At 34.0% G+C, this 12,586-nt stretch overlaps 1 protein-coding gene across 6 annotated transcripts in view; it reads right to left on the bottom strand.

The window, feature by feature from the left end:
- The window catches only part of RNF111 (ring finger protein 111), a 67,581-nt gene continuing 54,995 nt past the window's right edge, over window positions 1-12,586 (bottom strand). For 2 of the 6 annotated variants that reach the window (XM_025472652.3, XM_025472648.3), the window contains 6 exons: window positions 10,353-10,505; window positions 9,212-9,338; window positions 6,652-6,744; window positions 5,812-5,907; window positions 4,456-4,583; window positions 1-1,653 (listed from right to left, as the gene is read on the bottom strand). In XM_025472652.3, the coding sequence (XP_025328437.1) occupies window positions 1,536-1,653; window positions 4,456-4,583; window positions 5,812-5,907; window positions 6,652-6,744; window positions 9,212-9,338; window positions 10,353-10,505 (715 nt within the window). In that variant the 3' untranslated portion in view covers window positions 1-1,535. The remainder of the gene's footprint in view (window positions 1,654-4,455; window positions 4,584-5,811; window positions 5,908-6,651; window positions 6,745-9,211; window positions 9,339-10,352; window positions 10,506-12,586) is intronic. The other 4 variants (XM_025472654.3, XM_025472655.3, XM_025472649.3 and 1 more) reach the window with 3 other exon arrangements.

Raw genomic sequence — 12,586 nt, 5'->3', positions numbered from 1 at the left:
GACAATAGAAATATAAGTTATTTATTAATCAATCCACTTACAAAGCAGGTGGCTTAATGCAAGCTTATTGACATCTTCACATATGATCCATGGGAACATGTCTTCCACATACAGACAGTGACGTTACTGACTGATGCATTTGCAATCTGGGGCATATTAAGCATATTTAGACAAATAAAATTAGGCTATCCTGTATATGAAAGTATCTTGATAATATGCATCCTGAAGTGGATTAAAACTTTCTCCAAAGGAGAAATGTTAGTATGTTAACTTAACTTTATATTCTATATTATGCAGTAAATCTTAACTATAGAAATTAAAAATTTTAAATCAGTGATCGACTCTTGGTAATGTATGAAGTGGGAGTCTAAAACCAGAGCAACAGTAGGTTGACAGTATAATTTGTGCCTCACAGTATCTGCAGATTTACTGTTTTCAAGTTTAAAGAGAAATAAAACAAGAGACATGTAGATTCAGCTGACTTTATTTATCTTTAAACTAATAAAATCCCTTAAAAGTGATCCTGGGACCTTTAGAAGTTCTATGAATGCAGAGATACCTGCCAATGACTGCAATTCTAAATCCTGACTGAATGTGTTAATTACAAAATCAATATTAAGCAGATATCCTTACTATACGTGCTTAGCAGAAGACTGAACAAAATTCTACATGTCTTCTTTAATTTCCCTAAAATTTTGTTAAATCTGCAAGTATGTACAATCCAGCTAATTGAAATTAATATTTAGTGTTCATCAGAGCTGTTTCACAGCAGCAAAAACTGACTCAGGGAAATAAAGTTCTAAACGATGTAGGAAAAAGATAAATACAATCAGAACAGCAGTCTAAATGTATGATATCAATATTCAACTCTATCTGCATTGTGCTGAAAGGAAAAGGATACACCAAGAAAATTTCTATTGATCACTCTGGTGATGTGAATACCACCTGCATCTGATTGAATATGGTTTGTATTCTGTTCCCAGTATTAAGGATGGTATTTAACTCAGAACTCCATATTGTAAATATACAGCAGCCATTTTGTCCTAATTAAGGAATGTCTTAATACACAATATTATCATTTTCTAGAGGATCTTTATACATTAAACTAAAGTACATGATTGATTAAATTAAAGGTTAGTAATGGATAAAAAAATTCATAATTCTCAAGACCTGGTACTATGTAAAAAACAAAAAGACCACAAAATTCTACTTACTAAAGCAGCTAATCTTGCCTGCAAGTTTAGGGTCACAAGCCCATAATATGTGCAAAGAAATGCAATACAAGGAACCATGCAAAAATACAGTAAAATGATACAGGAAAAATGTCAAATCTAGAAAAAAAAAAGCTTTTATAAATACATCAAACTCAACTGTATACATAAACTGTAGGTCTAGCATTAGTTGTACCATATAGCAGAGCCGCACTTTAAGTTCAAGGCTTCCAAATCTGCGCAGGTAAGTCACGCCATCTTTGGTTGACTGCAGTACCAGGAGGATGGGAATGAGAGGGAGGGCAAAAGTTCTGAAACATGTTGTCAACTTTCACTTGGCAGCTGGGCCTCAATGTCCACTCTGCATATGGGGCACTTCTTATTGGTAATCAACCACTGGTCAACACACACTTGGTGGAACAGGTGCATACAGGGAAGGCGTCTATTATAGGCAAAGAAAACAAAAAGCAAATATTGCAAAAATGAGTTTCATGACAACTGCACATGTATTTATTTTTAAATCTAATAATTCTCCAGTGTTTTGAAGTTACTAGGCATCCTTCCCTTCTAGGGAAAAAAAAAAAAAAACAAAGTCATACACAACCTCATGAGTTACACCTGAATTAAATTACTCTTTGAGCAATATAATTTATAAATGACCTCGATAATTAACTGTCACAGCTATGGAACCAAATTACATCAAATCTTAGGAATTTTAAGAATGACAATTATACTAGCAATTATTCCAGCTTGGTTTCTATACCTGAGCTGCCAACACAATGAGGTTGGCAGTATGTTCCCTGTTATATAATGCTGCAAATATATTTTTAATATCAAATCACTATACATTTATTCAGCACTTTAAAAATATATTTAATTATCTCTCAAAAACATCAGCACTATTACAGTAAATATATACTAATTAAGGAATGTCTTAATATGCAATATTATTTTTTATCTAGAGGATCTTTATACATTAAACTTCCATATATGATTAAAGGTTAATAATATTGTTTTCAATAATATTATTATATCCACTTAATACGATGCTACTCTTTTAAAGGTAGGTTAATCTGTTTTGGAATAAATCTGTATTATCAATCCATGTTGTATAAATTGAAATTAATACGATATTATGTCAATTATATCTCAATAAAAAATTAATGGAAAAAATAAAAGTAGGTTAAAAGATGTTTATTTCACTATACTACACCAAATTATCAGTTAGAAATTGAGAAATAATAATTCCAGGTAATAAAGGATAATATTAAATCTAAATGAACAGTGAGATAGAAGTTACTACTTAAGTGTCCATTTCTACTTCCATTCACTGTTAGGAGTTTTCATACATTTTCAGACTTTGTAATATTTTGCAAAATTAGTAGCTAAAAAGAGGTGTTCCAATTACTGCATGAACAGCATTGTCAATGCTATAAAAACAATTACACCTTCCATATTTGTAAACCTTTGTTAGAAATACAGTGTTCTGAAATACCTCTAGGGGCACTTGGGTGGCTCAGCTGGTTAAGTGTCTGCCTTCAGCTCAAGTCATGATCCCAGGGTCCTGGGATCGGCCCACATTGGGCTCCCTGCTCAGTTGGAGTCTGCTCCCTCTCCTTCTGCCCCTCTTCCTTGCTCGTGTGCTCACACACACTCTCTCTCAAATAAATAAAATCTTTTAAAAAAGTGTGTTTGAAATAGCCTTAATATGTGATATGGTAGCCAACTGTGCATAATTTTTTTCTCTCAGCCAACTAAAGAAATATAAAAAAGTTATCCTTATATATTAGAGAAACAAAATCATCATGTGGTTCTTTTTTTTTTTTATGATAGGCACACAGTGAGAGAGAGAGAGAGAGGCAGAGACATAGGCAGAGGGAGAAGCAGGCTCCATGCACCGGGAGCCCGACGTAGGATTCGATCCCGTGTCTCCAGGATCGCGCCCTGGGCCAAAGGCAGGCGCTAAACCGCTGTGCCACCCAGGGATCCCCTCATCATGTGGTTCTGTTATTTATCTTATAGAACTTGTTTCATATGAGATGTTACACTAGAAAAAACAATAAAAATAAAACAATTATTTAAGAAATACAAAAAGAAAATGCCAAAAATAAGAGAGAAAGAAAAAAAAAAGAAAATGGCTGGGGCGCCTGGGCGTCTCAGTAGGTCAAGAGTCTGACTCTTCTGGAGGGTATTATGCTGAGTGAAGTAAGTCAGTCGGAGAAGGACAAACATTATATGTTCTCATTCATTTGGGGAATATAAATAATAGTGAAAGGGAATATAAGGGAAGGGAGAAGAAATGTGTGGGAAATATCAGAAAGGGAGACAGAACGTAAAGACTGCTAACTCTGGGAAACAAACTAGGGGTGGTAGAAAGGGAGGAGGGCGGGGGGTGGGAGTGAATGGGTGACGGGCACTGGGGGTTATTCTGTATGTTAGTAAATTGAACACCAATAAAAAATTAAAAAAAAAAAAAAAGAGTCTGACTCTTGATTTCAGCTCAAGTCATGATCTCAGACTCTGTGGGATTGAGCCCCATGCCGGGCTCCCCGCTGGGTATGGAACCTGGAACCTGTTTGAGATTCTCTCTCTCGCTCCCTCTGCCCTTTCCCTCTCTCTCTCAAGAAAAGAAAAAAGAAAAAAGAAAAAAGAAAAAAAAAGAAAAGAAAAGAGAAAAGAAAAGAAAGAAAAGAAAAAAAGAAAAGAAGGAAAAGAGAAGAAAAAAAAAGAAAAAAGAAAATGCCTAAAATTAACAGTGGGTTAGCACAGTAACATTTCCAAATCACAAAACTGCAAGAAGAGAATAGTCCTATAAGCTGAGAGGAAATTTTAGGACACAACTAATTTATGAAAGATGCTGTAAAACACACTGCATGGAGCTAATCAGGACTGCCTTCTTTAAGCTTTGAAGAACACATTAATATAACTGTCTTAAGTTCTGAAGCCTCCAAATTCTCCTTTCTGAAAGATTTAAAGAAGACAATTTGATTACAAAATTTTCCTGGCCAAATCTTGGTGGGCCCCTAAAAGAGGCAGTATACTTCCCATTCCCACCCCTCTGCTGGTAATACAAAGACTTTCATCTTTCTATTCTTCCACTCGCTGTAAAAAGGCAATTCTATCTGTCAGGTATTGGTAATAGGGTATGCCAGGAGTAATCTGTATTTGGTTTCTAGTCCTCTTTCAAATAAAATCTCTTGTACAATTTTGACAATAGGTTTTTAAATAATTAATGTCTAGTTACCTCACATCTTCACCTTCCTCTAAAATAGACAAACAGATAGTACATTTTTCCTCTGTGTCTTCCTCAGTCCCTTCTTCCCCATCTTGTTTGCAGTGCAGTTTCCTCTGTGAGAACCAATCAGTTGTTACCTTATTAGTAGAGATGACATTATTGAACAACTGAGTAAAGTCTGTGTTTATTTGAAAAACAAAAACAAAACAAAACCACACATTCATACCCACAACTTATTTCCCAGGTATGGCTGTCATGAATTAATGGTGAATTAAGTGACTACCACCAACTGTTGTTTATAAGGCCCTTAAACAGCATCAAAAGCATAATCAAATGTAACAGGAATTCATTAGTTTCTATTATTTTTAATCCACAATTAGGATGATACACAAGATAAACACTATTTTTGTCCCATCATGAGTACAGGTAAATGAACTTTATTTTACTAATGAGTATTTCAAATATCCAAATAAATTAATGCTAATTATAGTCTTTAGCTTACATAGCTGAAAGGACTTAAATTCAATGATAACACCTCACTAATACTCTTAGAAAACAAAAAAATACAAAGAACAGTTGTTTTCATTCTCTGTGTAGCAGAAGACATTATTGAAAGAAACTTATAGATTTGCTCCTTGACTTCTAGATATACTACTCCATAAGAAATTGAGGGCAGAATATAAGAAATGTAGATTAAATGTCCAAATAAATGGCGAGGTTAAATTATAGTACTGCTGGGACGCCTGGGGGGCTCAGAGGTTTAATGGCTGCCTTCAGCCCAGGGTGTGATCCTGGAGACCCGGGATCGAGTCCCATGTCGGGCTTCCTGCATGGAGCCTGCTTCCCCCTCTGCCTGTGTCTCTGCTTCTCTCTCTCATTCTGTGCCTCTCATGAATAAATAAATAAAATATTTTTAAAAAACTGTAGTACTGCCATATAATGAAATTTTATATAAACTATTAAAAAGAATATGGGTGACCTGTGAATGCTGAAAGAGAAGCAATAGGAAATGTGCAAAACTGTGTGTATATCAACCCCTTTGTTACTTTCGAAGGTGAAAGAAAAAATCCATACATAGTGACATTACTGTAAATGCATAAAAATATGCATTTTATGCATATTATAGTAAAGCTTACCTAAAAAAGTGTTAACTATGATTTTTACTCTTGGAGGGAAGACTTGGGTCAGCAGGGTAAAGTAACTTCAAGGATGTATTTTTAGACCTTCAATAATTTAAAAGAACTATGTATTGTTTTGGTAATAAATAATGTAGTTGCTAGACTCCACAATCTCAAAAAAGGTCCATAATATTAAATTTTATGCAATTTAATAATAAAATAGACATTTCATAGGATAAATTCTTACCTTTTTGTATTTATGTGGATATGTACATCTTTCAATTGTCCCCTGGGATGCGCCACGATTCACATTTCCTAATCTTTCTTCCAAATGAATCAGTTCCTGAAGGTAAAGATTAGTATCAAAAGCCAGGATGATTATTTTGTGAACACTGTTAATACTGTAAAAGCAATAAAGTTCCATATTTATAAACCTGCAATATAAATACAAAAGCCATATATGGTAAGGCAAATGTTTATAATTCTTTTCTCAGCCAATTGTAGTAGTATGGCAAAGTTATCCTTACAGATAAGGACAACATATTACTACATGTTACTATATAAAGTCAGTATGTATGCATGGAGAAGATGAAATCATTATAGAAAAATAGGGAAATGAATCAAAGGAACTTTCAAAGTGACATGAAGAAACAAAACTTCAAATCATACTCAAATGATTTGTTCTTCCTGAAAATTCAAACAAGATAGTTAGCTATGTGCTGAATTACTTAAGTTTCTTTTGTCCAGTAATGTTTCTCTAAAAATAAGCTTAGTCAAAAGCAGTTGAGATTTTCCACCCACATTTAATGGTATAGCTCTTTATCTGATATTTATATTGATTTAATAAATTTCTATATTATTTTCATTTACTCATCTTTAAATAAGTGGATTAATATTGCTTATAAACCTTTCTGTGATAACCCCCAGCAGAAGTATCAAAAATTCAGACATTATGCTGCTTTCTGATTCCCAGCCAGTGCAACAGTCCTACTCAACTCAGTCCTATTAGTGAATACTAATAATACATATATTCTCTCTCTACATTAAAGATATTATGGCAAATGTCTTCATTATTTGTATTACATACCTCAAAATTGCCCCTGAAAGGACCTCTGAATGATGTTCCATCCAATCCTGATGAAATGTAACGAATATGAGGATAGCCTGCCATGTCAGGAACCTATTTTAATAGAAGACATAGACTAAATCAAGTAAGAGTAGGCTTGAGTTTTAACACACTAAATAATTCAGACACTCAATTCTCTCCATTCAGCTACTAACAAAATTCAACTTCCATAAGTATACATGACTCCAACTAAGCACTCTATAAAAGGGTTAAGCTCCTCTTCAAATATAATCTCACAGAATAACTATTAAAATACAAGCAGAAAAAAAAAAAAAAAAAAAAAAAAAAAGCTGTTCCATGGGAAAACAGGTTTCTTCTATTGATTTATTTTGCACAAAGAATCCTAAGTAGAAAATACCCAAAGTTAAAAAAAAAAAAAAAAAATACCCAAAGTTAAGACTGATGCTCTTGGTAGCCTAAACATATAAAAATTTTTGTAAATTTTGTCAATTTCAGAGACCTTTATTAAACCATATTACAAAAAAAAAAACAAACCATATTACAAAACAAAAATGCACAAAATTTTCCAACAAAACTTATTTCCCCTCCTCTATACCAAAGGTACCCTGATCCTTTTTTTGCTTAGTTCTGTTAGTGAAAGTTTTAATAGTGTTTTCTAATTTTTCCTAGGCATACTCAATCCTCATTATTCATGAATTTGCCTACTTGATAAAATTTATTTCTAGCTACAAAATCAATACCTATGCTCTCTCAATTATTCATGGACACATATACAGCAGCAACAAAATTGGAATTGTCTGACATGTTCCTCGCTAGGGTAGAACAAGGCTCTGTCTTCTTATTCAGCACTCATACTATAAACATGAGTCTTTTTTGTGATCTATTTAAGTGCCATGTTTTCCATTTTTGCGCTCTTTACTGATGATTTGTTTAAAATGGCCACCAAGCTTAAGTGTTGGTGACTAGTACTCCTAAGTGCAAGAAGACTGTGTGATATGCCTTATGGACAAAATATATATAGATAAGCTTCATTCAAGCACGAGTTTTGCGGGCCATCAAGCTCCATGCTAATAACTCAATAATATATCAAATAAAGTGTCTTTAAACTGAAATAGAGGGCAGCCCCGGTGGCTCAGCGGTTTAGCGCCGCCTTCAGCCCAGGGCATGATCCTGGAAACCCAGGATGGAGTCACACGTCAGGCTCCCCGCATGGAGCCTGCTTCTCCCTCTGCATGTGTCTCTGCCTCTCTCTCTCTCTTTCTCATGAATAAAAAAATTTTAAAAATCTAATAAATGAATAAAATCTAAAAAAAAAAAAAAACCAAAAAACTGAAATAAGACATCAAAACAAGGTCATGTACTGACTGGTTGTTGTGACCAGATCAACACGGTGACCAGAAGCTTATAGTAACCTAACTCTGTATTTACCGCAAGAATAATGGCTCTATGTTTACTTACTCAGGGTTTGCACAACTTTATAAAATAATTACTGTACGTAATAACAGCAGACTTATTAGGAAAGGGGGATTCTGAGATAGGGCACCATTCTTCATCTTTATAAATATCCATTATTTAGTCAGCTTCCACTGAATCACAACATACTTCTAGTGAGTTTACAGCTTTAAAAGACAATTCATATGCAGAAAAGAATTTAAAATAAGCAGTAACTTTTAACCTTCAAATAGCCTATTATTCAAATATCTATAACTTTCCTTACAATCAAAATCAACAATACCAAGTTCTCAGCAGATAACCTACCCTCCTACACATGCATCTCTAAGGAAAATAAAAAATACCAAAGGAACTCCTGCCCCTCAAATTGTTTAACCTGCACGTGCCCTGTAACCCTCCCTCAGTCTCCTTTGTTCCTCAGTTCTGGTTTATTGGGAGGGCAGCTTTATTTCTAATTGCTGAGTGACCCCCACCCCTCAGACCTACAAATATCAAAAACAGCTTCCGCTGTTTAACAGTTCCTTTCATGCTATAACCACAGTAAGAGTACCATTCTCAATTCCAAAGCCTAAGTCTCAGGTATAATAATAAAGCATCTCGGAAACTACTCCTGCAATGTCTTTACCTCCACAGGACAAAGAAACTCCCTAACCTGTACCACTTTTATAACTAGTAGGTATTATGAATAGTGAATTAAATTTATCTTTGCTGAACTTGTTTTTTAGAACTCAAATTGGTATCAAGATCTGAATCTGTTTAAATCAGAGTTAGTATAATCTTTCTGCAGATAAAAAAATAAAAAGATGAATGTACAAAATAAAGCCTATGTTCTAGTGACAGTGGAACAAGACTACTATCTTAGTATAAAAGAAAAATTATTTTTTATATTAAGAAGAGTACATTTCACAATGCAAATACAAATAAAGATTTTAATGTATCTAATCTTTTTATAGCACAATTTCAATCTAATAATAATTCTCATATTCCATTAAAACACCCATAAAAACTAATAACATTTAAAAATTTTCCAATAAGATATTTCACTTGGAACAGGAAGAATACTTTTAGAAAGGGAGTATGTCAGAATTTTGAAATTTTTCTACTTTACCATTAAAGGAAGAGCTCCTAATTGTAAGTGATGAAGTCGTGGTGGTGCATGGTAATGGGCCAAGTGAGGATGCAGTGCTCCAGGTGTATAAGTAGCTGCAGTCACTCCAGCTTCAATTCCCAGTTCCCTGACAAAGGACGAGAACACTTTACCTTTCAGATGTCCTTAGAGTATCTTTATTGTCAACAGAAATGGGAGAGTATATTTACATTTTTTAAAGTAATATAAAGCTTCTTAACTGACACAGCTCAGAAAAAGAGAATTTAGCCCCAAAGATTTAATTAATAATTTCAAATTCATTTCAGCAATTAAAACTCAAAAATTCAATTTTGTGATCATAAAAAGCAAAGCATTTGCACTCAAGTTTCACATCCTACAAAGGAAGGAAATATAATGAATGACCCTTAATGGTTCCTTCCATTCTAAAAGTCGGAATCTACTTGAGGAACATATAAAATAGTTTTCTGGTTTATATGAACGTTACAGATGCTCCCAGGGCTTTTGTTTATTAGACAGTGTCTCTGGGTTGTTGGCAGCAAGATAATTAGCAGAAAAAAAGCTTCTGTACCTTATAAAGCAACGGCGAACAAAATTTTATAAAGAATAAAATTGGTAAATGCCAAATTTTTATTTACTTATTCTTATTTTTGTGTTTTTCCTCAAATATCCTTGTTGTGGACCAAGGTCTCAATGACTGCCTACAGACAATGGATTCAGAAAGAAAAATTAATGCAAATCTGCTTCCATTTCTCTAAAAAAGACCACACACCTAGGACACAGGCTCAATTTCCCTTGTCAATAAACAGGGGTTAGAAGTGGTAAAGCAGATTTGAGTACAAAGGTGGGGTAGTAGATAAGGAAGTTGTGAGAGTAAGATCCATTTAGGGAGTTAACTTTGATGGCAGATACCCCTGAAAACCAACAGAAAAGCTCTACTCCTGTTTGACATGGTTCTCTGTCCCAGAACTCACGTTCCTCTTTCCACTTCAAGCTTTTATAACTTGCCAGAGACAGTGTCTCACAGATAAGAAAGAATTCAGTTTCTCCACATCACTGTTCTGTATGTCCACTATAAAGCATCTGTTCTGACAGCTCTAACACAGACTGCTGAGCATAACTTTGAAATAAACAAGATACTGACCAGGCAGATCTCTCTGGAGCCTGTCGAGGATGTGAGGACATAGTCTGAGGCACATGAATATGATGCCCATGACCATAATTTGGGTGCATCCTATGTGGATGGGGTGGGGGCCGTTCATGTGCCCGCCTGGAAACACAGAACACAAAAAGACCACTGGAAATAATTGAATAATTGGTTATTTCTTAATGTAGAAAAAACAATCTAATATTAATATTATAAACTATAAATTAGTAATAAAATTACTTATATAATAAATTATGAAAAGCATAATGTAAAATTATGTAATGATTAATAAGTAAATCAAGAAACCATAACTCCACAAATTCTCAGTGCTCATTTTTTTACAATGCCTCCAATTCAAATATCATCCAAGGAAAAAGGCAATTTTAACATTATCTTCTTTATACCTTCTTTAGAGCAGATATTTTAAATATAGTAACAGGAAATTATTGGGAACAAAATTCTAAAAATTAAACACCCCAGCAAATGCTGCAGGTTCAAAGAAGTTATTTTATGTAAACATATAAGGGAGAAAAATATTTTGTCTTGGTTTTATATTGTAATGACATCCATTTTAATACATAAAAATGATTTTAAGAGAAAAACCTTTTAACTTTATGCATTTTTTTTCAAATACATGCAAGTACATTTAACATATCTGGGAAACTGGTATTAGCTACATTTACACTCCTTATTCTGCATCTCATATTATTGTATTTTCTCTTTTTAGTCTAAAGTCAGCCAAATTTATAAATGTAAATAGTCATAAAGTTCTAAACAAATGGCACTTAAAAAACAAACTATTCCATAGATTCATTCTTACAGTCTAACTCCTGTTTTCTATCAATTTCTAACGTATTTACAGATTTTGCATGTTTAAGCTTAATAATTTAAAACAGGAATTTTCTAGATACTGGAAGATATGAATTTTAAACGCCAATTTTCCATATAAGGAATTACTATACTAGAATGCCAGTTATAGCCAGAGATTCTCAAAATAATCTTACATAACTAAAGGAACAAGTTACCCGTGTGCTAGATCATTAATTAGATCAAGAGTTCTGCAAACACATTCTGAAAGGGGCTAAATGGTAATATTGTTGGCTCTTTAGGCTGTATGGCCTCTACTGCAACTACTCAATTTAGTCTTTGTGGTGTGAAAGACAACACAGACAATACAAGTGTAGCTGTTTACCTATAAAACTCTATTTACAAAAATACACGAGCAGAATTAGACTAACAGAGTATGCTACCATTAATTAGAAAAATCACATCCTGGGGACACTTAGGTGGCTCAGCAGTTGAGCATCTGCCTTCAGCTCAGGGCGTGATCCCGGGGTTCCGGGATCGAGTCCCACATCGGGCTCCCTGTGAGGAGCCTGATTCTCCCTCTGCCTATGTCTCTGCCTCTCTCTCTTTCTGTATCTCTCATGAAGAAAAGAAAGAAAAGAAAAGAAAAGAAAAGAAAAGAAAAGAAAAGAAAAGAAAAGAAAAGAAAAGAAAGAAAGAAAGAAAGAAAGAAAGAAAGAAAGAAAAGAAAGAAAAGAAAGAAAGAAAGAAAGAAAGAAAGAAAGAAAGAAAGAAAGAAAGAAAAGAAAAGAAAAGAAAAGAAAAGAAAAGAAAAGAAAGAAAAAAGAAAAAAGAAAAGAAAGAAAAGAAAAAAGAAAAGACAGAGAGAGAAAGGAAAAGAAGAGAAAAGGAGAGAAAGAAAAGAAGAAAAGAAAAGAAAAAAAAAGAAAAATATCCTAAATTTTCAGAAAGTTCAATTATAGTCTTTTCATGATATTTGGAGAATATTTTAATACATAAGCTTGTAAACAAACTGAGTGAAGGCTATTTTTTCATTGTCAGTTGTTGAAAATTCTACTAGGACTCTTTTTCCCTCTGGCTGGTAACATATATTAAATCTTTGACAACTTTATCTGTTGTTGCCCAGGATCATCATTTTTTTTTTTAATTTTTTTTTTTTAAGATTTATTTATTTATTTATTCAGAGAGAGAGAGAGGCAGAGACACAGGCAGAGGGAGAAACAGGCTCCACACAGGGAGCCCGACATGGGACTTGATCCCTGGTCTCCAGGACCACACCCCAGGCTGCAGGCGGCGCTAAACCGCTGTGCCACCGGGGCTGCCCAGGATCATCAATTTTAACATTTATCTTTACTATGGGATATTGAAGAATCTGATGAACAAGACTGGCTTACAAAAATAAATGACCCTGGGTCATATTCTGA

This window comes from Canis lupus, chromosome 30, assembly GCF_003254725.2.
Source record: "Canis lupus dingo isolate Sandy chromosome 30, ASM325472v2, whole genome shotgun sequence".
Classification (NCBI taxonomy): Eukaryota; Metazoa; Chordata; class Mammalia; order Carnivora; family Canidae; genus Canis; species Canis lupus.
Note: the sequence above shows the minus strand (reverse complement) of the source record. Positions and strands in the feature narration are given on the sequence as shown.